The 25,876-nt window shown below is 53.2% G+C and overlaps 1 protein-coding gene across 1 annotated transcript in view; it reads right to left on the reverse strand.

Annotated features, from left to right (window-relative positions):
• The window catches only part of LOC144610174 (fibroblast growth factor receptor 1-like), a 136,176-nt gene that overhangs the window by 61,243 nt on the left and 49,057 nt on the right, over positions 1-25,876 (reverse strand). The window contains 3 exon segments of the mRNA XM_078428726.1: positions 1,988-2,111; positions 11,108-11,277; positions 22,144-22,278. Coding sequence (XP_078284852.1) covers positions 1,988-2,111; positions 11,108-11,277; positions 22,144-22,278 — 429 coding nt within the window.

The following is a 25,876-nucleotide window of genomic DNA, read 5'->3' on the forward strand; positions in this document are numbered from 1 at the left end:
CGGCCCATGTGTGGGAGGGAAATGCTCAGGACAGACACAAAATGCCGGAGTAACTCAGCGGGTCAGGCAGCGTCTCTGGAGAGAAGGAATGGGTGACTTTTCGGGTCGAGACCCTTCTTCAGATCCGACGAAGGGTCTCGGCCCAAAACATCTCCCGTTCCTTCTAATCCAGAGATGCTGCCTGTCCCGCTGCGTTACTCCAGCATCTTGGGTCTATCGAAGGAGGAGTCTGAGATTGACTCGGTCTTAACTACAAGACAAGAGCCCAACGACAGGGGAAGGACAGGTTGGCAGGGGATAGCGGAGTCAGGGGGTATGGGGAGATGGCAGGAATAGGGTACTGATTGAGAATGATCAGCCGTGATCACATTGAATGGCGGTGCTGGCTCGAAGGGCCGAATGGCCTCCTCCTGCACCTATTGTCTATTGGGGCGATTGTCTTTCAGACTGGTGGCGTGTGACTGGTGGTTAGGGTTGCCAACTGTCCCGTATTAGCCGGGACATCCCGTATTTTGGGCTAAGTTGGTTTGTCCCGTACGGGACCGCCCTTGTCCCGTATTCAGCTGTTGGTCGGGACAGTGTGGGCTAATGGAGTGTGTTCAGGGAGCGGGGGTTCGTCTGACGGAGGTTACGTAGCAACCCGTCTCCCGGCCTGGGCGGCCGCCATTGGTGGAGCGGGAGCACGTGGCCGCTGGCTGGGTGAGGTCACGTGGGGCGCGGGGTGGTGACGTCACCTTGTCCCGTATTTGGGAGTGAGATAGTTGGCAACGCTACTGATGGTGTGCCTCAGGGATTGGTGCTAGGTCCACCCATCGTCATGGAATCATACCGTCAAACAGCCTGGAAACAGGCCCTTCGGCCCAACCAGGCTACACCGACCAGCATGTCCCATCTACAGGAGCCCCACCTGCCTGCGTTTGGCCCATATCCACCTAAACCTGCCCAATCAATGTACCTGTTCAGACACAAAATGCTGGAGTAACTCAGCGGGTCAGGCAGCATCTCAGGAGAGAAGGAATGGGTGACGTTTCGGGTTGAAACGTTTCGGTAGCGCAGCGGTAGAGTTGCTGCTTTACAGCGAATGCAGCGCCGGAGACTCAGGTTCGATCCTGACTACGGGTGCTGCACTGTAAGGAGTTTGTACGTTCTCCCCGTGACCTGCGTGGGTTTTCTCCGAGATCTTCGGTTTCCTCCCACACTCCAAAGACGTACAGGTATGTAGGTTAATTGGCTGGGTAAATGTAAAAATTGTCCCTAGTGGGTGTAGGATAGTGTTAATGTGCGGGGATCACTGGGCGGCACGGACTTGGTGGGCCGAAAAGGCCTGTTTCCGGCTGTATATATATGATATGATATGATATGAAGAAGGGTCTCGACCCGAAACGTCACCCATTCCTTCTCTCCTGAGATGCTGCCTGACCCGCTGAGTTACTCCAACATTTTGTGTCTACCATTAAATAAACATCTAGACGGGTACATGGATAGGACAGGTTTAGAGTGATACGGGCCAAATGCAGGCAGGTGGGACTAGTGTAGATGGGGCATGTTGGCTGGTGTGGGTAAGTTGGGCCGAAGGGCCTGTTTCCGCGCTCTATGACTCTATGCAGTTCTTTGCTTCCACACTGCAATCAGTGGCAAGATGTATTAGTTTTAGATTTAGAGATACAGCGCAGAAACAGGCCCTTCTGCCCACCGAATCCGCGCCGCCCAGCGATCCCCGCACACTAACACCATCCTACACCCACTAGGAACAATTTTTACATTTGCCCAGCCAATTAAACTACAAACCTGTACGTCTTTGGAGTGTGGGAGGAAACCGAAGATCTCGGAGAAAACCCACGCAGGTCACGGGGAGAACGTACAAACTCCGTACAGACGGCGCCCGTAGTCGGGATGGGACCCGGGTCTCCGGCGCTGCATTCGCTGTAAGGCAGCAACTCTACCGCCGTGCCACCGCTCTGCTCCAGGGCCGGCCGGAGGTTCTTACCCACAACGTCCAGCTGGTAGGTGTGGTTGATGCTGCCGTAGGCGTTGGCCACCACACAGGTGTAGTTGGCCTTGTCCGAAGGCACCACTCCCTCCATGATCAGACTCCAATGTTGCCAGCGCACCTACGAGGGAACCGGAGACAACGTGAGCACCACAGACAGCTAAACCAGCCGCAGAACTCGCCAACACTGGCTCCCAGACTGCTCACAGAAACATAGAAAACAGGTAGAAACATAGAAACATAGGTGCAGGAGTAGGCCATTCGGCCCTTCGAGCCTGCACCACCGTCATTCAATATGATCATGGCTGATCATCCAACTCAGTATCCCGTACCTGCCTTCTCTCCATACCCCCTGATCCCTTTAGCCACAAGGGCCACATCTAACTCCCTCTTAAATATAGCCAATGAACTGGCCTCAACTACCCTCTGTGGCAGAGAATTCCACAGATTCACCGCTCTCTGTGTGAAAAAAAACTTTCTCATCTCGGTCCTAAAAGACTTCCCCCTTATCCTTAAACTGTGACCCCTTGTTCTGGACTTCCCCAATATCGGGAACAATCTTCCTGCATCTAGCCTGTCCAACCCCTTAAGAATTTTGTACGTTTCTATAAGATCCCCCCTCAATCTTCTAAATTCCAGCGATTACAAGTAGGCTGCAGGAGTAGGCCATTCGGCCCTTCGAGCCAGCACCGCCATTCAATATGATCATGGCTGATCATCCAGAATCAGTACCCCGTTCCTGCTTACTCCCCACATCCCTCGATTCCGTTAGCCCCAAGAGCTAAATCTAACTCTCTCTTGAATACATCCAGTGAATTGGCCTCCACTGCCTTCTGTGGCAGAGAATTCCACAGATTCACAACTCTCTGGGTGAAAAAGCTTTTCCTCATCTCGGTCCTAAATGGCCGACCCCTTATTCTTAAACTGTGTGACCCCTGGTTCTGGACTCCCCCCAACATCGGGAACATTTTCCCTGCACCGAGCCTGTCGAATCCCTTAATAATTTAATATGTTTCTTTAAGATCCCCTCTCATCCTTCTAAATTCAAGTGAATATAAGCCCAGTCGATCCATTTGACCGTGTCGAATGCTAAACATCTGTTGAGCAAAAGATCACAAGCTGTGGAAGATAGAGGGCTCTGGGAGAGAACGCCATAGATCACGGGAAGGACATGTCAAGGGCTCACAGCTGGAAGGTGAGACGGGCAGTCTAAAGGGGATGTGCTGGGCTGCATTTCTTTTTACAGAGGGTGGTGGGTACTTGGAACGCGCTCATAAGGAACAGGAGTAGATTTCGGCCATTCGGCCCATCAAGTCTACTGCGCCATTCATTCATGGCCGATCTCTCTCTCCCTCCTAACCCCATTCTCCTGTCTTCTCCCCATAACCCCTGACACCCGTACCAATCAAGAATCTATCTATCTCTGCCTTACAAAATATCCGCTGACTTGGCCTCCACAGCCGTTTGTGGCAATGAATTCCACAGATTCACCACCCTCTGACTAAAGAAATTTCTCTTCATCCCTTTCCTAAAAGAGCGTCCTTTAATTCTGAGGCTGTGACCTCTGATCCTAGACTCTCCCACTAGTAGAAACATCCTCTCCACACCCACTCTATCCAGGCCTTTCATTATTCTGTACGTTTCAATGAGGTCCCCCCTCATTCTTCTAAACTCCAGCGAGTACAGGCCCAGTGCCCACAAACGCTCATCATAAATTGACCCACTCATTCCTGGGATCGTTCTTGTAAACCTCCTCTGGACCCTCTCCACATCCTGCTGCCAGGGGTGATGCTGGAAGCAGATACTACAGTGGCATTTAGCTAGGGACATGATATGCAGGGAATGGAGAAATATGGATTATGTACAGGCAGATAACAGTTGGTCCTGATTTGCAGTTGGTCCTGCTATGATGTTCAACACGGGCATTGTGGGCCGAAGGGCCTGCTCCTGTGTGCTCCTGTTCAATGTTTCATTTAGAGACACATTTAGAAACAGGCCCTTCAGCCCACCGAATCCACTGAGACCAGCGATCACCCCGCACATTAACAGGGCGATCGCTGGGCGGCACGGTGGCGCAGCGGTAGAGTTGATGCCTTACAGCGAATGCAGCGCCGGAGACTCAGGTTCGATCCCGACTACGGGTGCCGTCTGTACGGGGTTTGTACGTTCTCTCCGTGACCTGCGTGGGTTTTCTCCGAGATCTTCGGTTTCCTCCCACACTCCAAAGAAGTACAGGTTTGTAGGTTAATTGGCTGGGCAAAAGTAAAAATTGTCCCTAGTGTGTGTAGGATAGTGTTAATGTGCGGGGATCGCTGGGCGGCGCGGACCCGGTGGGACGAAGGGCCTGTTTCTGCCTGTATCTCTAAATCTAAATCTAAAACATTATCCGACACACACCAGGGACGACTTACAACTTTACCAAGCCAATTAACCTACAAGCCTGTATGTCTTTGGGATGTGGGAAGACACACAGAACACCTGGAGAAAACCCACGCGGGTCACGGGGAGAACGTGCCAACTACGTACTGACAGCAGCCGCAGTCAGGATCTGAACCCGTGTCTCTGGCGCTGTGAGGCAGCAACTCTACCGCTGTGCCACCGTGCCTCCCCCTCTAAGCCATTTAAAAAACGGAGGTGAGAAGAAACTTTTTCACCCAGAGATTTGTGAGTTTGTGGAATTCTCTGCCACAGAGGGCAGTGGAGGCCAATTCACTGGATGAATTTAAAAGAGAGTTAGATAGAGCTCTAGGGGCTAGTGGAATCAAGGGATATGGGGAGAAGGCAGGCACGGGGTACTGATTGTGAATGATCAGCCATGATCACAATAAACGGCGGTGCTGGCTCAAAGGGCCGAATGGCCTCCTCCTGCACCTATTTTGTAAGCTTCTATGTGTCTATGTTTCCTATTCACGTACCTGTGCAAATGTATTTTAAATGCTGTTATAGTATCTGGCTCAGTTACCTCTGGCAGCTCGTTCCAAATGTCACCCATTCCCTTTCTCCAGAGATGCTGTCTGACATGCTGAGTTACTCCGGCTTTTTGAAGAAGGGTCTCGTCCCGAAGCATTACCTATTCCTTTTCTGTCCGACCCGCTGAGTTACTCCAGCTTTTTGTGTCTTATCAAAGTAGTTAAACCCTGACCACCGTGAGTGAGTGTTTGGAACGAGCTGCCAGAGGAAATAGTTGCCCCTGTGTGGAATTAGTTGCCCCTCGGGTTCCTACTAAATCTTTCCCCTGTCATCTTAAACCTGTCGCCTGGTTCCTGGTCCCCCAACTGTGGGACAATGCGACTGTGCGAGCAATGTTTACCCAGAACTCCATTGCTCTATTCTGGGACACGACACTTGTCTCCGTCTTGGGCAGGAGACGTCAAAGGAGATAAATGTGTGGGAAGGAACTGCAGATGCCAGTTTCTACCAAAGATAGACACAAAGTGCTGGAGTAACTCGGCGGGTCAGGGTGAATCTCTGGAGGAAAAGAAAGGGGCGACGATTCGGGTCGGGACCTTTCGTCAGTCTGTTGAGTTACTTACTCCAGCATTTTGTGTTTTATCAAAGGAGTTAAACTCTGACCACCATGAGTGTGTGTGTGTGTGTGTGTGTGTGTGTGTGTGTGTGTGTTTGTGTGTGTATATGTGTGTGTGTGTGTCTGTGTGTGTGTGTGTGTGTGTGTGAGTGTGAGTGTGTGTGTGTGTGTGTGTGTGTCTGTGTGTGTGTGGGTCTGTGTGTGTGTGTGTGAGTGTGAGCTGTCCAGTGCACATGGAGTTAAGGGCAGCAATGGGTTACTCGAGAGCAAGCTCGCTGTTCTCTGACGATGGTCTGGGGTGCAAAGTGACCTCGCGACGTTCTGTTCCTGACCCCTGCAAGCGAGAGGGCAAGGCCGACCATCACAAACGCCGCACCTCGCCCTGCACCAGTGACCCTGGCCTGGCTGTGAGTGATGGAATAATGTGCTTCATCTGCCGGGCCACGGGCTCGGGTGACCCCCACGCCCTGACTTGACCGCAGCTGGTCGGCCCAAGCGTGTTAGCCCCGTCGCTCGCACGGGGAGGAGTGGAGAAAGCTTTCACCCGTCCCAAGCTGGAGAAGTGATCAGTCTCAGGCACGGGATCGCCATTCATCTGAAGTCTTGGCCCACAGTCACGGCTACACCGCATACAAGGATCTTCAGGAAAGAACCTTTAGTGCGGCACGGTGGCGCAGCGGTAGAGTTGCCGCCTTACAGCGAATGCAGCGCCGGAGACTCAGGTTCGATCCCGACTACGGGTGCTGTCTGTACGGAGTTTGTACGTTCTCCTCGTGGGTTTTCTTCGAGATCTTCGGTTTCCTCCCACACTCCAAAGACGTGCAGGTTTGTAGGTTAATTGACTGGGTAAATGTAAAAATTGTCCCTAGTGTGTGTAGGATAGTGTTAATGTGCGGGGATCGCTGGGCGGCGCGGGCTTGGTGGGCCGAAGGGCCTGTTTTCGCGCTGTATCTCTAAATCTAAATCTAAATCTAAAACTGCAGATGCTGGTTTAAATCGAGGGTAGACACAAAATGCTGGAGTAACTCAGCGGGTCAGGCAGCATCTCGGGAGAGAAGGAATGGGCGACCTTTCGGGTCGAGAGCATTTTGTTGGATTCGGAGACTCAGTGGGGGTGAGGAGAAGTGGGGGGAGAGGGGTGAGGGGGAAAATGTCTTCTGTTGTGATGTTACATGAGCAGATGAGAGCATAGGTCCCAGATAGAACAATTAAATTCTTACATGCAGCAGCACAACAGAACATGTAAACATGGTAGGCAGACACAAAATGCTGGAGTAACTCAGCGGGACAGGCAGCATCTCGGGAGAGAAGGAATGGGTGACGTTTCGGGTCTCGATCCTCATCCCACCTCTTCTCCTCACCCCCCTGAGTCTCTGAATCCAACCAAGAACCTTGGATAGGGAGACACAAAATGCTCTCGACCCGAAACATCACCCATTCCTTCTCTCCCGAGATGCTGCCTGACCCGCTGAGTTACTCCGGCATTTTGTGTCTACCTTCGATTTAGACCAGCATCTGCAGTTTTTTTCCTACACATGTAAACATAGTACACTGTAAACAATATAATAAAAAGAAACATTACGTTCAGTGCGTGTATGTATGTATGTTATATACACACACGCACGCACGCACGCACACACACGACACACACGTACACACACGCACACAAACACACACACGCACACGCACACACACATATCAGGGAGTGTGGTCAGGCGGCATTTGGAGCATTGTGAGCAATTATCGTAAGCTGCCCGTGGGATCGGACTGTGCACAGGTTGGTGGTCACGTTTACCACACTACACCAATGACTGAGCTTCTGATTTGGCTCTGAGGAGTGTTGGAAGGTTAAGAAGGGATGGGAAAGGTGCTATGCAAATAGCACGGATCGTTCGCACAGCTGAGAAGGTTGTTGGCTGCAACCTTCCCCCCATTGATGAACTGTACACTGCAAGGGCCAGGAAGCGAGCGGGCAAGATCACCTCTGACCCCTCTCACCCTGGCCACAAACTCTTCGAAACACTTCCCTCTGGAAGGCGACTCCGGACTGTCAAAGCAGCCACAGCCAGACATCAAAACAGCTTCTTTTTCCCCACGAGTAGTAGTTCTACTCAATAACCAAAGTCTGTCGTCTCTGTGTCGCTCTGGTTTATTTTCACCCACATGTTTAGACCGTAACGCTGTATCCTTATTGTTTTGATGTGGTTATGCTTTATTCTTAATTGTTAACTGTATGTTTGTGTTGTCATTTGTGAGCGGAGCACCAAGGCACATTCCTTGTATCTGCACATACTTGGCCAATAAACTCATTCATTCATTCATTCATTCATTCATTCATTCAAATCCAAGAGCATTTTGTTGTACCTATTCCCTCGTGACTGGTTGCCAGAAGAAAAATCAATTCGTCACCCTCAGTGTGACCTTCTGTTTTTTTAAAGTTTTGGTGATACAGTGCGGAAACAGGCCCTTCGGCCCACCTAGTCCGCGCCGACCAGCGATCCCCGCACACTAACACTATCCTACACACGCTGGGGACAATTTTTACATTTACCAAGCCAGTTAACCTACAAACCTGCACGTCTTTGGCGTGTGGGAGGAAACCGAAGATCACGCAGGTCACGGGGAGAACGTACAAACTCGGCACAGACAGCACCCGTAGTCGGGATCGAACCCGGGTCTGTGGTGCTGTAAGGCAGCAGCCTACCGCTGCGCCACCGCGCCGACCTACACGAGCACTGTGGGCAAAGAGAGTTGTAAGCGAGCGAGAGATGCTAGCCTCCCACTGACGAAAGGCCTGGGTAGAGTGGATGTGGAGAGGATGTTTCCACTAGTGGGAGAGTCTAGGACCAGAGGGCACAGCCTCAGAATAAAAGGGCCGACCTTTAGAATGGAGATGAGGAGGAATTTCTTTAGTCACAAGAGGGTGGTGAATATGTGGGAATTCATTGCCACAGACGGCTGTGGAGGCCAAGTCAGTGGGTATATTTTAAAGCAGAGATTGACAGATTCTTGATTAGTATGGGTGTCAGAGGTTATGGGGAGAAGGCAGGAGAACGGGGTTAGGAGGGAGAGACAGATCAACCATGATTGAATGGTGGGGTAGACTCGATGGGCCGAATGGCCTAATTCTGCTCCCACGTCTTATGAATAACAAAGGGTTAAACTGTATTGGTGTACTGTGGACGGCTTGACTGTAATCACGAATAGACTTTTCTTTGACTGGTTAGCACGCAGACAAAAGCTTTACACCGTATCGTGGTACACGCGACAATAATAAACGAAACAAAACTAAAAACCCCTCCAGCCCAGGTGTACAGCTGCCTCCAACTTCCCACTCGCTGCAGGCTGGGCCCCACAACACAACACAACGCTACACAACACAACACAACACAACGCAACACAACACAACACAACACCACAACACAACGCAACACAACGCAACACAACGCAACACAACGCAACACAACACAACACAACACAACACAACACAACACAACGCAACACAACACTCTCCACACCCGCCTGCAATGTCAGGGGGTCCCATACTCTCAGCATTGTGCCAGAGGGGAGAGAGAGGGGAGAGAAAGGGGGGGGGGGGAGAGGGAGATGGAGGGAGAGGGGAAGAGAGAGGGGGAGAGGGAGAGAGAGGGGGGGGGGGAGAGAGGGGGAGAAGGAGAGGGAGAGAGAGAGAGGGGGAGAGAGAGAGGGGAAGAGAGAGGGAGAGGGAAAGAGAGAGGGAGGGGGAGGGGAGGGGTGAGAGAGGGAGAGAGAGAGAGAGTCACAGAGATGGGGTACTCCGCCTGGGAGTCCCTCACTCTTCCTTTTGCCCAGGGGGGCAACAGTTGACCCCTCTCCATGTTTGTGCCCTGGTCACTTTGTTTAGTTTAGAGATACAGCGTGGAAACAGGCCCTTCGGCCCATCGAGTCCGCACCGACCGGCGACCTCCAATTTCACACACACTAGGGGCAATTTATAATTCACCGAGGCTAATTAGTCAACAAACCTGCATGTCTTTGGAGTGTGGGGGGGAGGCCTGAGCACCCGGAGAAAACCCACGTGGTCACGGGTAGAACGTGCAAACTCCGTACTGACAGCGCCCGTGGTCAGGATCGAACCCGGGTCTCCGGCGCTGTGAGGCAGCGACTCTACCACTCAGCCCCCACCTCACCAACGCACCCCCCCCCCCCCCTCCGGTCTGGAAGGCTCCCACTTCCACCCAGAGAAAGCGTTTTAAAATCTTCAAAAGGGTTAAAAGCAAAATAAAAGTCCTGCAGTTCACGGAAGGTGCAGATCAAGGCAGAGTTGATGGGAAGCAGTCCATCAAAATGAAACAATAGAAGTTGGTTCATTAAAGGCAACTGCTTGTTATGCAGCTCTGAGCTGTCGCTGGAGGCCCTGTTACCTGATGCACCACCAGGGCTAAGCAGCCAGACGGGCTGAGCTGCGAACATGCTCCGATCTGCTTCAAGCAGCACCTGGGATTTTATTACTGCAACCTCCAGCTTTGAGGAGATTTAATCTCCTGTTGCACCTGGCTCCAGCGCAGAGCAGGCCCCATCGTCCACTGCCAACCTCCACCGCCCCCACCTGCACTCCAACCCCCCTCCCCTCCCCCTCCCCCTAGTGCTTCTTTCCCGCTCTACCTTACCCGCAATTCCCATCGCCTTTCATCGGGCCGCTCGGAATTTGCCCCCCAATGCCCTTTGACCCGCGGGTTCGGCCATTTGCAAATTAGAGAAGGCCCATAAACGTTTCACATTTCCCCAGCGATGAAAGAAAAACTAATCCATCATACATGCCTCACTGCTGACGTTTGCTCCCGATACACAGGACTGAGGCCATTTAGGGTTGAGTTTAGTTTAGTTTAGTTTAGTTTAGAGATACAGCGTGGAAACAGGCCCTTCAGCCCACCGAGACCAACGCTCACCCATTCACACTGGTTCTGTTATCCCGCTTTCCCATCCACTACCGACACACTAAGGATGATTTACAGTTTAATCCGAGATCTTCGGTTTCCTCCCACACTCCAAAGACGTACAGGTTTGTAGGTTGATTGGCTTGGTGTATGTGTAAATTGTCCCTAGTGTGTGTAAGATAGTGTTAGTGTGCGGGGATCGCTGGTCGGTGTGGACTCGGTGGGCCGAAGAGCCTGTTTCTGCGCTGTATCTCTAAACTAAACAAAGGTCAGCCGAGATGGTTCTCCAGGCTTGGTGCCCAATGCCCACTGATGCCTACTTCAGAGATACATCGCGGAAACAGGCCCTTTGGCCCACCGGGTCCGTACCGACCAGCGATCCCCGCACACTAACACTACCCTACGCACACTAGGGACAATTTACACACACGTATACCAAGCCAATTAACCTACAAACCTGTACGTCTTTGGAGTGCGGGAGGAAACCAAAGATCTCGGGGAAAACCCGCGCAGGTCACGGGGAGAACGTACAAACCCCGTACAGACAGCACCCGTGGTCGGGATCGAACCCGGGTCTCCGGCGCTGTGATGCAGCAACTCTACCGCTGCGCCAGCCGGCAGAGGGTGAGCTGGGGCTGCCCTCGGGCGGAGCGGGTGACAGGGACTGGGCCTTACCTTGTACCCTCCGATGCGGTGATCCGGCTTGAAGTCTTTGCCATTCTTCAGCCAGCGGAGCTCGGGCACAGGGTTGCCCCCCGCCGGGCACCGGAACTTCACCGTCTTCATGGCCGGCACAGCGTGCAGTTTCTTCTCCATCTTCTCCGGTTGCGCCCAGTAGGGAGGTCCTGCCGAGACCAAGGAGAGACGTCACTCAGGACCCCAGCCCACCGCCGACAGGCTGGCCACAGTGCAACCAGCAATAAAAAAACGCTCACAGCTTTTAGCTGCTGGCCACGTTTTTACTCTCAGAGTTTATTTTTGCAAAGGGCAGAGTGATTTGTGGGTTAGCGCTGGTGGGAGTGAGGGCACACAGATGGCATTGTATCTGGCCTGGCACAACGGCTCCATCAGCTCCAAGAGCCCAACTTGTCCTTCTGACTCACTCTCACCAACCTCAAACACCTTCCAACTCCGACCCCCTCCTTCCCCCTTCTTGTCCACCCTCCCCCAAACCTCGACCATTTACTCTTCTCTCAAACCTCTTCTCATAGAAAATAGGCGCAGGAGGAGGCCATTCGGCCCTTCGAGCCAGCACCGCCATTCATTGTGATCACGGCTGATCATCCACAATCAGTAACCCGTGCCTGCCTTCTCCCCATATCCCTTGATTCCACTCGCCCCTAGAGCTCTATCTAACTCTCTCTTAAATTCATCCAGTGAATTGGCCTCCACTGCCCTCTGTGGCAGAGAATTACACAGATTCACAACTCTCTGGGTGAAAATGTTTTTTCTCACCTCAGTTTTAAATGGCCTCCCCTTTATTCTTAGACTGTGTGGCCCCTGGTTCTGGACTCCCCCCAACATTGGGAACATTTTTCCTGCATCTAGCTTGTCCATTCCATCTCCTTGTTCTTCCTCTCTCAAAAGCTACGCCCTCTGCCCTACTGCCTCTAATTTAAACACGCGTGACTGACCGCTCGCACGCGGTGCATTGGGCAACGGCCCTACGAAGACCTCATATTTGTCTGCAGTTTAATGTGGATAAGTGTGAGGTTATCAACTTTGGTGGAAAGAACAGGAAGGCAGAGTATTATCTGAATGGTGTCAAGTTAGGAAAAGAGGACGTACAACAAGATCTGGGTGTCCTTGTTCATCAGTCACTTAACGTTAGCAAGCAGGTACAGCAGGCAGTGAAGAAAGCCAATGGAATGTTGGCCTTCATAACAAGAGGAGTTGAGTATAGGAGCAAAGAGGTCCTTCTGCAGTTGAACAGTTGCCCTGGCGAGACCGCACCTGGAGTACTGTGTGCAGTTTTGGTCTCCAAATTTGAGGAAGGATATTCTTGCTATTGAGGGCGTGCAGCGTAGGTTTACTAGGTTAATTCCCGGAATGGCGGGACTGTCGTATGTTGAAAGACTGGAGCGACTAGGCTTGTATAGAAACATAGAAAATAGGTGCAGTAGGCCATTCGGCCCTTCGAGCCTGCACCGCCATTCAATATGATCATGGCTGATCATCCAGCTCAGTAACCTGTACCTGCCTTCTCTCCATACCCCCTGATCCCTTTAGCCACAAGGGCCACATCTAACTCCCTCTTAAATATAGCCAATGAACTGGCCTCAACTACCTTCTGTGGCAGAGAATTCCACAGATTCACCACTCTCTGTGTGAAGAAATGTTTTCTCATCTCGGTCCTAACAGACTTCCCCCTTATCCTTAAGCTGTGACCCCTGGTTCTGGACTTCCCCTACATCGAGAACAATCTTCCCGCATCCAGCCTGTCCAACCCCTTAAGAATTTTATATGTTTCTATAAGATGTCTGCAGTTTAGTTTAGTTTAGTTTAGAGATGCAGCGCGGAGACAGGCCCTTCAGCCCACGGAGTCCATGCTGACCAATGATCAACGTGCCGACCAACGGAGGAGTCCATGCCTACACTAGTGCTATCCTACACACACTAGGGGCAATTTACAATCTTTACTGAAGCCAATTAACCTACAAACCTGTACATCTTTGGAGTGTGGGAGGAAACCGGAGCACCTGGAGAAAACCCACGCGGTCACGGGGAGAACGTATAAACTCTGTGCAGACAGCCCCCGTAGTCGGGATGGAACCCGGGTCTCCGGCGCTGCAAGCGCTGTAAGGCAGCAACTCGAGCGCTGCACCACCCCACCTGTGGATGGGCCCTGTCTTCGGCAGGCGCGCGGGCCTGATCGCCTGGACCCGGTGTGCATTGTGAAGCACAGACTTGCCGCGCGATAAGGTTGAGAGCGAACCTTGGGGGTTCCACACTCGAGGGGGGGGTGGGGTATGTCAGACCCATGGACCATGAGCCCCTACAGGTCACTCGGCCCACACCAGGTACAAACAAGGGGCAAAACATCGTGGTCACGGTAGTGCAGTTACTGCCTTTCTGCACCAGAGACCCGGGTTCGATCCCGACTACGGGTGCCGTCTGTACGGAGTTTGTACGATCTCCCCATGACCTGCGTGGGTTTTTTCCGAGATCTTCGGTTTCCTCCCGCACTCCAAAGACGTGCAGGCTTGGTAAATATAAAAATTTTCCCTAGTGGGTGTAGGATGGCGTTAATGTGCAGGGATCGCTGGGCTCGGTGTGGGCTCGGTGGGCCGAAGGGCCTGTTTCTGCGCTGTATCTCCAAACTAAACTAAACTAAACGATCTGACTATAAGCTAGGTCTGATCAGGGACGTGTGTAAGATCATGAGGGGAACAGACAGGGCAGATGCAATCTTTTACCCAGAGTAGGGGAACCAAGAACCAGAAGACATCAGCTTAAAGTGTCAGGATAAAGATTTATTAGGAATCTGAGGGAAAATTTTGTCACACAGAGGCTGGTGGGTGTGTGGAACGAGCTGCCAGGGGAGGTGGTTGAAGCGGGCACAGGTAACTCAGCTAGGGTTGCCAACTTCCTCACTCCCAAATAAGGGACAAAGGGTGACGTCACGGCCCCGCGCGCCCCACGTGACCTCACCCAGCCAGCGGCCACGTGCTCCCGCTCCACTAATGGCGGCCGCCCGGGCTGGGAGGCTGGTTGCCAAGCAACCTCCATTAGGCGGCTGGGCCTAATACAGTGTCTGGGCCTACAGCGGCCCCCAGCCTACAGCGGCCCCCGGGCCTAATACGGGTCAAGGGTGGTCCTGTACAAACCAACTTGGCCCAAAATACGGGATGTCCCGGCTAATACGGGACAGTTGGCAACCCTAAACTCAGCACACATGACAATAACAGACCAACACCAATACCAAACTACCAGCCTGTGGTAAAATTGGAGACACAGGAGACTGGGTGGTGTTGTGGTACAGTTGCCTCACAGCGCCAGTGACCCGGGTTCGATCCCGACTACGGGTATTGCCTGTACGGAGTTTGTACGTTCTCCCCGTGTCCCGGGAAGCTCCGGTTTTCCTCCCACAAATTTAATTAAAAATTCGATATTTTTTAAATATATTTTCCGGGGGGGGGGGGGGGGGGGGGGAAATGAATTTGAATCTCTTGTTGGCGGCAGTGCACAAGGGGGCTTTCCAGCAGCAGCAGGCCTGGCTTGGGACAAGGGTTTAAATTGCCATTTTAAAGCTGGCTGAACAAGGGGATGACTGTGCACCTGTGAATGCCATTGTTTCCAGCTCTGCATTCATTACGGAAACCACACACTACAGAATGGGCTGACCTTACAGAGAGCGGGCGGGAAGATTAATGGAGAGAGCCAGAGGCAGACTGAGGTGTAGAGTTCCACCGCCCGCTCCTGACAAACCCCATCTGCGTTCAGTCAAGATTGCAAGCCCACCTGGCCGGGGACTTAGATGGTGGGGGAGGGCCGGGGAGGCAGTGACTGCCTTATCGAAACGTATAAGATTATTAAGGGGTTGGACACGTTAGAGGCAGGAAACATGTTCCCAACGTTGGGGGAGTCCAGAACCAGGGGCCACAGTTTAAGAATAAGGGGTAGGCCATTTAGAACAGGGATGAGGAAAAACTCTTTCAGTCAGAGAGTTGTGAATCTGTGGAATTCTCTGCCTCAGAAGGCAGTGGAGGCCAATTCTCTGAATGCATTCAAGAGAGAGCTAGATAGAGCTCTTAAGGATAGCGGAGTCAGGGGGTATGGGGAGAAGGCAGGAACGGGGTACTGATTGAGAATGATCAGCCATGAACACATTGAATGGCGGTGCTGGCTCGAAGGGCCGAATGGCCTCTTTCTGCACCTATTGTCTATTGACTGGAGGAGGTGGAAAATGGGTCACTTAAAAACCAGGTCTCTTTCCCCCCGTATGTGAAATGGGCCGCGTGTGATGTTTCCCTGCCAGCTTTCCCTGCCGTGTTCCGAGTTTTGGGTTGGTTTTGGCTATCAGGTACGTCCGAAGTATCAGCCTGTGTAACAGGAGACTGTAGATGTTGGGGACAGCGGGTCGGGCAGCATCTACCGAGGAGGTAGACACAAGGAGCTGCAGATGCCAGTTTACAAAGTACAGCACAAAGCGCTGGAGAAACTCAGCAAGTCGGGCAGCATCTGCGGAAGGTGCAGACACAAGGAACTGCAATTGCTGGTTTACAAATTTAAGGGGCCTGTCCCACTGCAATAGTCGTAGCAGGTCGCCGAAAAACCGGCGACTGGACCCCCCCTACGACAATGTCTACGACAAGCTACAACAACCTACCACCTAGTCGACGTCAAGCTACTGCAAGCCACCGACAACCGGCGACCCAATCGTCACGACTTAGGATGTCCACCTACGACCGCACCTACGACAACCTACGACCACACAGGCGGCAACCTATGACAACCGAAGTCAACCTACGTCCACCCGCGACAAGCTACGACAGCGCCCCCGACAGGACACGTCAAGCTACGCTCATTGGCGTCAAACCCACTGTCGCCGAAATTTTTTCAACATTCTGAAAATCCAGCGTCGACCAGAAAGACGCTGCGACTCTTTGGAGACGACTCACGACCGTACAGGCGACACCCCGGTGACTGCGTGGCAGTCGCCTAAAAAATCACCTAAGTGGGACAAGGGTTTAAGCCACAAAGTGCTGGAGGAACTCAGAGGGCCCGGCAGCATCTGTGTCGGGTGTAATTAACCACAGGCCAGAACTGAGAAAACGGAAATGTCCAATCTACATTGCTAGTGCGTGCACACAATTCCCAATACATGTACATGCCCACATATAGATATAGACACACACACACACACACACACTCTTAATACATCTGTTACAGTATTGGGCAAAAGGCAAAGTGCTGGGGGAACTCTGCGTGTCAGGCAGCATCTGTGGAGGGAATGGACAGGCAACGTTTTAGGTTGGGACCCTTCTTCAGGCAGAGAAAGCTGGTAAAGCGAGGTTGGTGTGAATCAAGGCCCGGCAAGTGATAGGTGGATACAGGTGGCAAGTGATAGGTGGATACAGGAGGCAAGTGATAGGTGGATACAGGTGAAAGGTGGAGTAAGTGACAAAAGCTAGAAGTGAAAGGAAGACAAAATGGTGTGAGATAAGGAAAGGAGGAGTGAAATGGACAGCTGGGGGGAGGGGATTGGGAAGGGGACGGGGGGATACGGAAGGAATAATGAAAGGATGTAATGGACATGGGGGGGGGGGGGGGGGGAGAGGAGAGGGTTCTTATTGTCGGCCTGGCCAATAATTATCCCTCCACTTGACCGCACCACTCTTTCACTGCTGGGATCTTGCTGTGCCGCCAGGATGGCAGTGGTGGCAGCGGCCATTATTCAGACGCCACCTTCTCCCTGGGGCGTGGGTGGATTGAGGGGTGCACAGAGGCGGCACCCCCTTTATGACGAGCTGCCCCAACATATCCAGTGCTTCAGTGGCCCCCGACTAGGCCAGAGCGAGCGGCCAAATACAACACATCCCCCACCCTGGGCAGGCACAAAAAGCCGGAGTAACTCAACGGGTCAGGCAGCGTCTACGAAGCGAAGGAATGGGTGACGTTTCGGGTCTTCAAGAACCTGCACGTCTTTGGAGAGTGGGAGGAAACCGGAGTACCCGGAGAAAACCCGAACAGGTCACGGGGAGAACGTACAAACTCAGTACAGACAGCAACCGTAGTCAGAAGAATGGTCACGACCTGAAACGTCACCCATCCCTTCTCTCCAGAGATGCTGCCTGTCCCGCTGAGTTACTCCAGCATTTTGTGTCAGCACCCGTAGTTGGAATTGAACTCGGGTCCCTGGCTCTGTGAAGCAGCAACTCTACCGCTGTGCCACCGAACCGCCCTAGTAGACAGCTGGTGCGGAGCACTGGCTTTGAATTAAGGTCCCAGATTCAAGAAGGGTCTCGACCTGAAACGTCCCCTATTCCTTTTCTCCAGAGACGCTGCCTGACCCGCTGAGTTACGTTCGTTTTTTTGTGTCTGTCTTCCATGTTAAACTAAACTGAACTCTTTGCATACACTGCATCGAACTAGTTTGAGAAGCTGGTTCTGAAGCTAATCAACTTCTTTTGTCCTCTGCACCATATCTCTCATTCCCCTCTCCCCTGATTCTCAGTGTGAAGAGGGGTCTCGGCTCGAAACGCCCCCTATTCCTTCTCTCCAGAGATGCTGCCTGTCCTGCTGAGTTACTCCAGCATCTTGCGTCTGTCCGGCATCTGCAGTTCTCTCCTGAACATTCCCCACCCTCCCCCCGGCGACAACCAGGAAACAGGACACCATCATCTGTCAAGAGCAGTGGCGAGGAATTCTCCGCTTTTGTTTCAAACCTCTGCTGCCGTCCAAAGAGAAACCGCTCCGGCATTGTCTTGTCACGGCCCCTCAGCCATCAACCTGTCACCATCTACACCTCTGCTGCCTCGAACCGCAGGGAATGCAACACCCCCTGTGGGGTGATCACACACACACACCCACACATACACACACCCACGCACGCACACACACACACCCACACACACACACACCCACACGCACTCACATGCATGCACCCACACACACACGCACTCACCCACACGCACACACCCACAAACTCACTCACACCCACACACACACATACTCACCCACATGCACGCACGCACACACCCACACATACTCACCCACACGCACGCACACACACACCCACACACACACCCACACGCACTCACATGCATGCACCCACACCCACACATACTCACCCACACGCACGCACGCACACACCCACAAACTCACTCACACCCACACATACACACCCACACGCACACACCCACACACGCACGCGTGCACGCACACACACCCACTCACACGCATACTCACACACACCCCCACATACACACACCCACACACGCATGCACGCACACACCCACACGCACGCACACCCACTCACACACGCCCACACACACGCACGCACTCACACCCCCCCACACATACACACCCACACACGCATGCACGCACACACATGCACGCACGCATGCACCCACACACACCCACACGCACTCACACACACACACCCACGCATGCACCCACACACACCCACACATACACACCCCCACATTGCCACGCAGTTCACAAGTGTATCAGCTCATGAGTGATAGGAGCAGCGTGCTGAATATCCGATGCAGAACTTAGATCATAAGATCATGTCATCGTAGTAGAATTAGGCCGTTCGGCCCATCAAGTCTACTCCACCATTCAAGGGGATATGGGGACAAGGCAGCCACAGGTTACTGATTGTGGATGATCAGCCATGATCACAATGCTGGCTCAAAGGGCCAAATGGCCTCCTCCTGCACCTATTTTCTTATGTTTCTGTGTTTTAATCATGGCTGATCTATCTCTCCCTCATAACCCCACTCTCTTGCCGTCTCCCCATAACCCCTGACACCCGTACGAATCAAGAATCTATCTATGTCTGCTGTAAAAATATCCTTTGACTTGGCCTCCACAGCCTTCTGTGGCAAAGAATTCCACAGATTCACCACCCTCTGACTAAAGAAATTCCTCCTCATCTCCTTCCTAAAGGAACGTCCTTTAATTCTGAGGCTGTGACCTCTGGTCCTAGACTCTCCCACTAGTGGAAACATCCTCTCCACATCCACTCTATCCAGGCCTTTCACTGCATATGTTCCTCGACATAGGATGCTTCGACGTTCGATATTTTGACTTTACGATGGTGTAAAAGCAATACAGTCAGTAGAAACCTTACTTCAAATTTTGAATTTTGATCTTTTTCTGGACTAGCGATATGATTTTTTAGATTTAGATTTAGAGATACAGCGCGGAAACAGGCCCTTCGGCCCACCGGGTCCGTGCCGCCCAGCGATCCCCGCACACTGACATTATCCTACACACACTAGGGACAATTTTTACATTTGCCCAGTCAATTAACCTACACACCTGTACGTCTTTGGAGTGTGGGAGGAAACCGAAGATCTCGGAGAAAACCCACGCAGGTCACGGGGAGAACGTACAAACTCCGTACAGACGGCGCCCGTAGTCGGGATCGAACCTGAGTCTCCGGCGCTGCATTCGCTGTAAGGCAGCAACTCCACCGTGCCGCCCAATTTCGACTTACGATATTTTCGATGTGCGATGGGTTTATCGGAACGCAACCCGATCGTAAGTTGAGGAGCGCCTGTATTCGGTAAGTCTCAATGAGGTCCCCCCCCACCCTCTAATCTTCCAGACTCCAGCGAGCACAGGCCCAGCGCCCTGAAACCGCGTGAGATGCACGCCGCCAGGCTGCCTTGCACGCGCACACTGCCCAACGCATACACTCTTATCACCACAGAGCCCCTAGCCAGTCACGCAACACCACAACACTTCATCCCCTCTCCTTCAGTCACACGCCAGCACTCAACACGTGCGGTGGGAAGTGCATTCGCCTTCGACATGATATTCCACAGCCATCAGCACCTCAAAGGACAGAGGAAAACTTCGGCCGATAATGCCCTTGTAGATGGGACACTAAATGCTGGAGTAATGTTTATCTTTGGTGTAAGCCAGCGTCTGCAGGCCCTTCCCACACATTTTGTCTGCTTCACTGCGAAACCTCCTCAAGGTATGTCCACTTTGAAGTGGTTTTGCGGCACGGTGGCGCAGCGGTAGAGTTGCCGCCTTACAGCGAATACAGCGCCGGAGACTCAGGTTCCAACCCGACTACGGGCGCCGTCTGTACGGAGTTTGTACGTTCTCCCCGTGACCTGCGTGGGTTTTCTCCGAGATTTTCGGTTTCCTCCCACACTCCAAAGACCTGCAGGTTTGTAGGTTAATTGACTGGGTAAAATGTAAAAATTGTCCCTAGTGTGTGTAGGATAGTGTGGGGATCGCTGGTCGGCACGGACCCGGTGGGCCGAAGGGCCTGTTTCCGCGCTGTTTCTCTAAATCTACTTTTTTGCGTATCTTTCATTCATTTGTTCTACATCTCTCCACTTCACCATCATCTGTATCCCTCGTTTCACTTTTCCGTGACTTTCAGTCTGAGGAAGGGTCTCGACACGAATCGTCACCCATTCCTTCTCTCCGGAGATGCTGCCTGTCCCGCTGAACTGCAGACTGAAGAAGGGTCCCGACCCCAAACATCGCCTGCCTGCGATCCCCAGAGATGCTGCCTGACCCGCTGAGTGACTCCAGCATTTTGTGTCTGTCCTGGCCAGTAATGCCCTTGTTCTGTTTCGGTAGATATGATGCTCTTACTCTCAACGAGACGCCAGGACTGCACCAAACTCCCCAGGAATCATGTGTCGGAAGGAACTGCAGATGCTGGTTTACACCGAAGATAGGCACAAAGTGCTGGAGTAACTCAGTGGGTCAGGCAGCATCTCTGGGGATCGTGGGCAGGCGATGTTTGGGGTCGGGGCCCTTCTTCAGTCTGCCGTTAAGTGATACAGGGCGCAAACAGGCTCTTCGGCCCACCGAGTTGGTGCCGCCCAGCGATCCCCACACACTAACACTATCCTACACACACCAGGGACCATTTATAATTTTACCGAGCCAATGAACCTGTCTCTCCAGAGATGCTGCCTGACCCGCTGAGTTACTCCAGCATTTCGTCGTGCCTGCCTTCTGTTAAAGCCAGCAGTCCCTCCCTCAACCAAACATCTAATTGCTCAAGACTTCGGAGTGTGGGAGGAGACCGGAGATCTCGGAGAAAACCCACGCAGGTCACGGGGAGAACGTGCAAACTCCGTGCAGGCAGCGCCCGCGGTAAACTTGATCTAGAACCTTCCCTGCATTAAAGGGGCCGTGCTTGCAAAAGTGTGAAAGGGGGCGGTCTAATTTCCTGACAAGGCTGGTTGGTGTTGGCAGCGGTGAGCCGTGAGCCGTGGGAGGTAGAATGCTCCTGACAACCATTCATGTGTAAATAAATGCAGCTCGGCCTTGAATCACGAGCAGCCTGGCTGGAAAACAAAGGAGGAACCACACAGTGGCTTCACTGACACACCTTTAGTGCTGAGATCAATCTTTAGCATCAATCAACGTGAACAAAAGAGGCCTCCTCGTCTGCAGAGTGCTTTCAGCGAAGTATTTTGTTATTGTCACGGGCAACAGGGATCGGTGAGCAAGCTTGCCCCTACGACCAGGAGCTCTAAGACCCTGCCCCCCCCCCACCCCCCCAAAGTTACATCCTGTCCCAGCCATTAGCCATACCTGCATTCAACAGATTACCAGTCATGTTATTAATTATTACGTTTGTAAAAGTAAATGGTAAACTAAATCGTCAGTCCGAAGGAAAGGTTCCGGTCCGAAACGTTGCCTGTCCGTGTTCTCCAGAGATGTAGAGGGGTGGCACGGTGGTGCAGCGGTAGAGTTGCTGCCTCACAGCGCCGGGAGACCCGGGTTCGATCCCGACTACGGGTGCTGTCTGTACGGAGTTTGTAAGATCCCCCCGTGACCTGCGTGGGTTTTCTCCGGGTGCTCCGGTTTCCTCCCACACTCCAAAGACGTGCAGGTTTGTAGGTTATTTGGCTTGGTCAATGTCCCTAGTGTGTGTAGGATAGTGTTAATGTGCGGGGATCGCTGGTCGGTGGACCACATCTTCCCATCCCCACCCCTCTCTGCCTTCCGCACAGACAGCTTCCGCAGAGGCCGACTGACCCCGGCCCATCTGCACTCACGCGCTTCCTTGTTGCTCTTCTCATCCGACTTGATTCCCTCGTCACCGTCCTCCTCGACCTCGTCATCATCATCATCCTCATCATCATCATCATCATCATCATCATCATCATCCTCTTCCACGGAGTAGACGGAGTCTGCCGGGGAGACAAGAAGCGAGTGAGGGATGGCAGCTCGCCCATGGACCCAGCCCCCCCACCACACGCCAACCCACGGACCCAGCCCCCCCAGCACACGCCAACCCACGGACCCAGCCCCCCCAGCACATGCCAACCCACGGACCCAGCCCCCCCAGCACACGCCAACCCACGGACCCAGCCCCCCCAGCACACGCCAACCCACGGACCCAGCCCCCCCAGCACACACCAACCCAACCCATGACCCAGCCCCCCTAGCACACGCCAACCCAACCCATGACCCAGCCCCCCGAACACACGCCAACCCACGGACCCAGCCCCCCCAGCACACGCCAACCCATGGACCCAGCCCCCCCAGCACATGCCAACCCAACCCACGGACCAGCCCCCCCACCACACGCCAACCCACGGACCCAGCCCCCCCCACCACACGCCAACCCACGGACCCAGCCCCCCGAACACACGCCAACCCACGGACCCAGCCCCCCCAGCACACGCCAACCCAACCCACAGACCAGCCCCCCCACCCCCACCACACGCCAACCCACGGACCCAGCCCCCCCAGCACACGCCAACCCAACCCACAGACCAGCCCCCCCACCCCCACCACACGCCAACCCATGGACCCAGCCCCCCCCACCACACGCCAACCCAACCCATGACCCAGCCCCCCCAGCACATGCCAACCCAACCCACGGACCAGCCCCCCCACCACACGCCAACCCACAGACCAGCCCCCCCACCACACGCCCCCCCCCAGCCCCCCCCACCACACACCAACCCACGGACCCAGCCCCCCCACTACACCACAGGCCAACACAACCCACGGACCCAGCCCCCCCAGCACATGCCAACCCAACCCATGACTCAGCCCCCCCAGCACACGCCAACCCAACCCACGGACCCAGCCCCCCCACCCCCACCACACGCCAACCCACGGACCCAGCCCCCCCAGCACACACCAACCCAACCCACGGACCCACCCCCCCCCACCACACGCCAACTCAACCCACGGACCCAGCCCCCCACCACACCACACGGCAACCCAACCCACGGACACAGCCCCCCAACCCCATCACTACCCAACCCGCTGCCTCATCCACCCCTCTACACACCAGCGACAAGCGATAAAAGTCCAATTAACCTGCAAACCCGCACGTCTTTGGGATGTGGGAGGAAACCGGAGCACCCGGAGGAAGCCCACGAGGTCACAGGGAGAACGTGCAAACTCCACACAGACAGACAGCACCCGCGGTCAGGATCGACCCTGGGTCTCTGGCGCTGTGAGAGGGCGGCTCTACCACTGCCATCGAGTGCACACATTGAACAAAACACTGTGGACACAGCCCAGACCGTCACACAAACCAACCTCCCTTCCACTGACTCCATCTACACCTCACGCTGCCTCGGCAAGGCCAGCATCATCATCAAGGACCAGTCTCACCCCCGGCCACTCCCTCCTCTCCCCTCTCCCATCAGGCAAGAGGTACAGAAGTGTGTAAACGCACACCTCCAGATTCACGGACAGTTTCTTCCCGGCTGTTATCAGGCAACTGAACCATCCCACCACAACCAGAGAGCAGTGCTGAACTACTATCTACCTCATTGGTGACCCTCGGACTATCCTTGATCGGACTTTACAGGGTTTACCTTGTAATAAACATCATTCTGTAATGGTCGAGAACCGAAACGTCACCCATTCCTTCGTTCCCGAGATGCTGCCTGACCTGCTGAGTTACTCCAGCATTTTGTGCCACCTACCCACAAAAATGTTGTCGTGACTCAGCGGGGCAGGCAGCATCTCCGGAGAAAAGGAATAGGTGCGGCCTGGCCCTCTGAGTTACTCCAGCATTTTGTGTCTGTCTTCGGTGTTGGCCAGCACATGAAGTTGCTTCCAACACACCCTGTGCTCAGTACTCCGACTGATGAAGGCAAGTGTGCCAAATGGCCTCTTCACCACCCTAGATAGACGCATAGTGTTGGAGTACCTTTTGCAGGTCAGGCAGCAGCTCTGGGGAAAATACGATGGGTGACATTTCGGTTCGTGACCCTTCTTAGAGTTCTAACTTAAGAGTTCTGCTTTTCTTTGTTTCGACATTTCTTCACCACACTATCCATCTGTATCGGCACCTTGACTGAACTGTGTTACTGTACCTTTACGCCCCTTGTTCTATAATGTTGTGTAACACTCTCCGTCACCTTACAATGTACTGTGCATGTAGTAGAAACAAGGAACAGCAGATAATACTCGATTACAAACAAATGTCACCAAGTGCTGGAGTAACTCAGCGGGTCAGGCAGCATCTCTGGAGAAAGACACAAAAAGCTGGGGTAAACAGGCAGCATCTCTGGAGAGAAGGCATGGGTGGCGTTTTGGGTCGAGACCCTTCAGAATCTCCCATTCCTTCTCTCCAGAGATGCTGCCTGACCCGAAATGCTGGAGTAACTCAGCGGGTCAGGCAGCATCTCGGGAGAGGAGGGTCGAGACCCTTCTTCAGTCTTCAGTCTTCAGTCTGAAGAAGGGTCTCGGTTCGAAACGTCACCCGTTCCTTCTCTCCCGAGATGCTGCCTGACCCGATGAGTTACTCTGGCATTTTGTGCCGACCTTCGATTTTAATCAGTATCTGCAGTTTTTTTCCTACACCTGCTGCCTGACCCGCTGAGTACTCCAGCTTTTTGTGTCAATTATCGCTGATCTCTGCCTTCTAATCCCATTTTCCCGCCTTCTCCCCGTTAAACCAGCATCTGCAGTTCCTTCCTGCACATCTCTGGAGAACATGGACAGGTGACATTTTGGGTCAACTCACATCATGAGGGGAATATAGAGTGAACGCACAGAATCTTTTACCTAGAGGAGGGGAATCAAGTACCAGAGGACAGAGGTGTAAGGTGAAAGGGGAAAGATTGAATATGTCAAGAGTGATTGTAGAGGGGAGGGGGAGGGGAGAATAGAAAGATGAGAGGGAGGAGAGGCCGGACAAAGTTTGGTCAGTGATAGGTGGACACAGGCGAGAGTGGGGGGGAGATTTGATAAAAACCTCTTTAGTCAGAGGGTGGTGAATCTGTGGAATTCTATGCCACAGAAGGCTGTGGAGGCCAAGTCAGTGGATAATTTTAAGTCAGAGATAGATAGATTCTTGATCAGTGCAGGTGTCAGAGGTTACGGGGAGAAGGCAGGAGAATGGGGTTAGCAGGGAGAGAGAGATCAGCCATGATTGAATGGCGGAGTAGACTTGATGGGCCGAATGGCCTAATTCTACTTGACATTAAACTGCAGATAAATGTGAGGTCTTCGTAGGGCCGTTGCCCAATGCACCGCGTGCGAGCGGTCAGTCACGCGTGTTTAAATTAGAGGCAGTAGGGTAGAAGGCGTAGCTTTCGAGAGAGGAAGAACAAGGAAACGGACAGGATAAGCTAGATGCAGGAAAAAATGTTCCCAATGTTGGGGGAGTCCAGAACCAGGGGCCACACAGTCTAAGAATAAAGGGGAGGCCATTTAAAACTGAGGTGAGAAAAACTTTTTCACCCAGAGAGTTGTGAATTTGTGGAATTCTCTGCCACAGAAGGCAGCGGAGGCCAATTCACTGGATGGATTTAA

Source organism: Rhinoraja longicauda, chromosome 36 (assembly GCF_053455715.1).
Source record: "Rhinoraja longicauda isolate Sanriku21f chromosome 36, sRhiLon1.1, whole genome shotgun sequence".
NCBI lineage: Eukaryota > Metazoa > Chordata > Chondrichthyes > Rajiformes > Arhynchobatidae > Rhinoraja > Rhinoraja longicauda.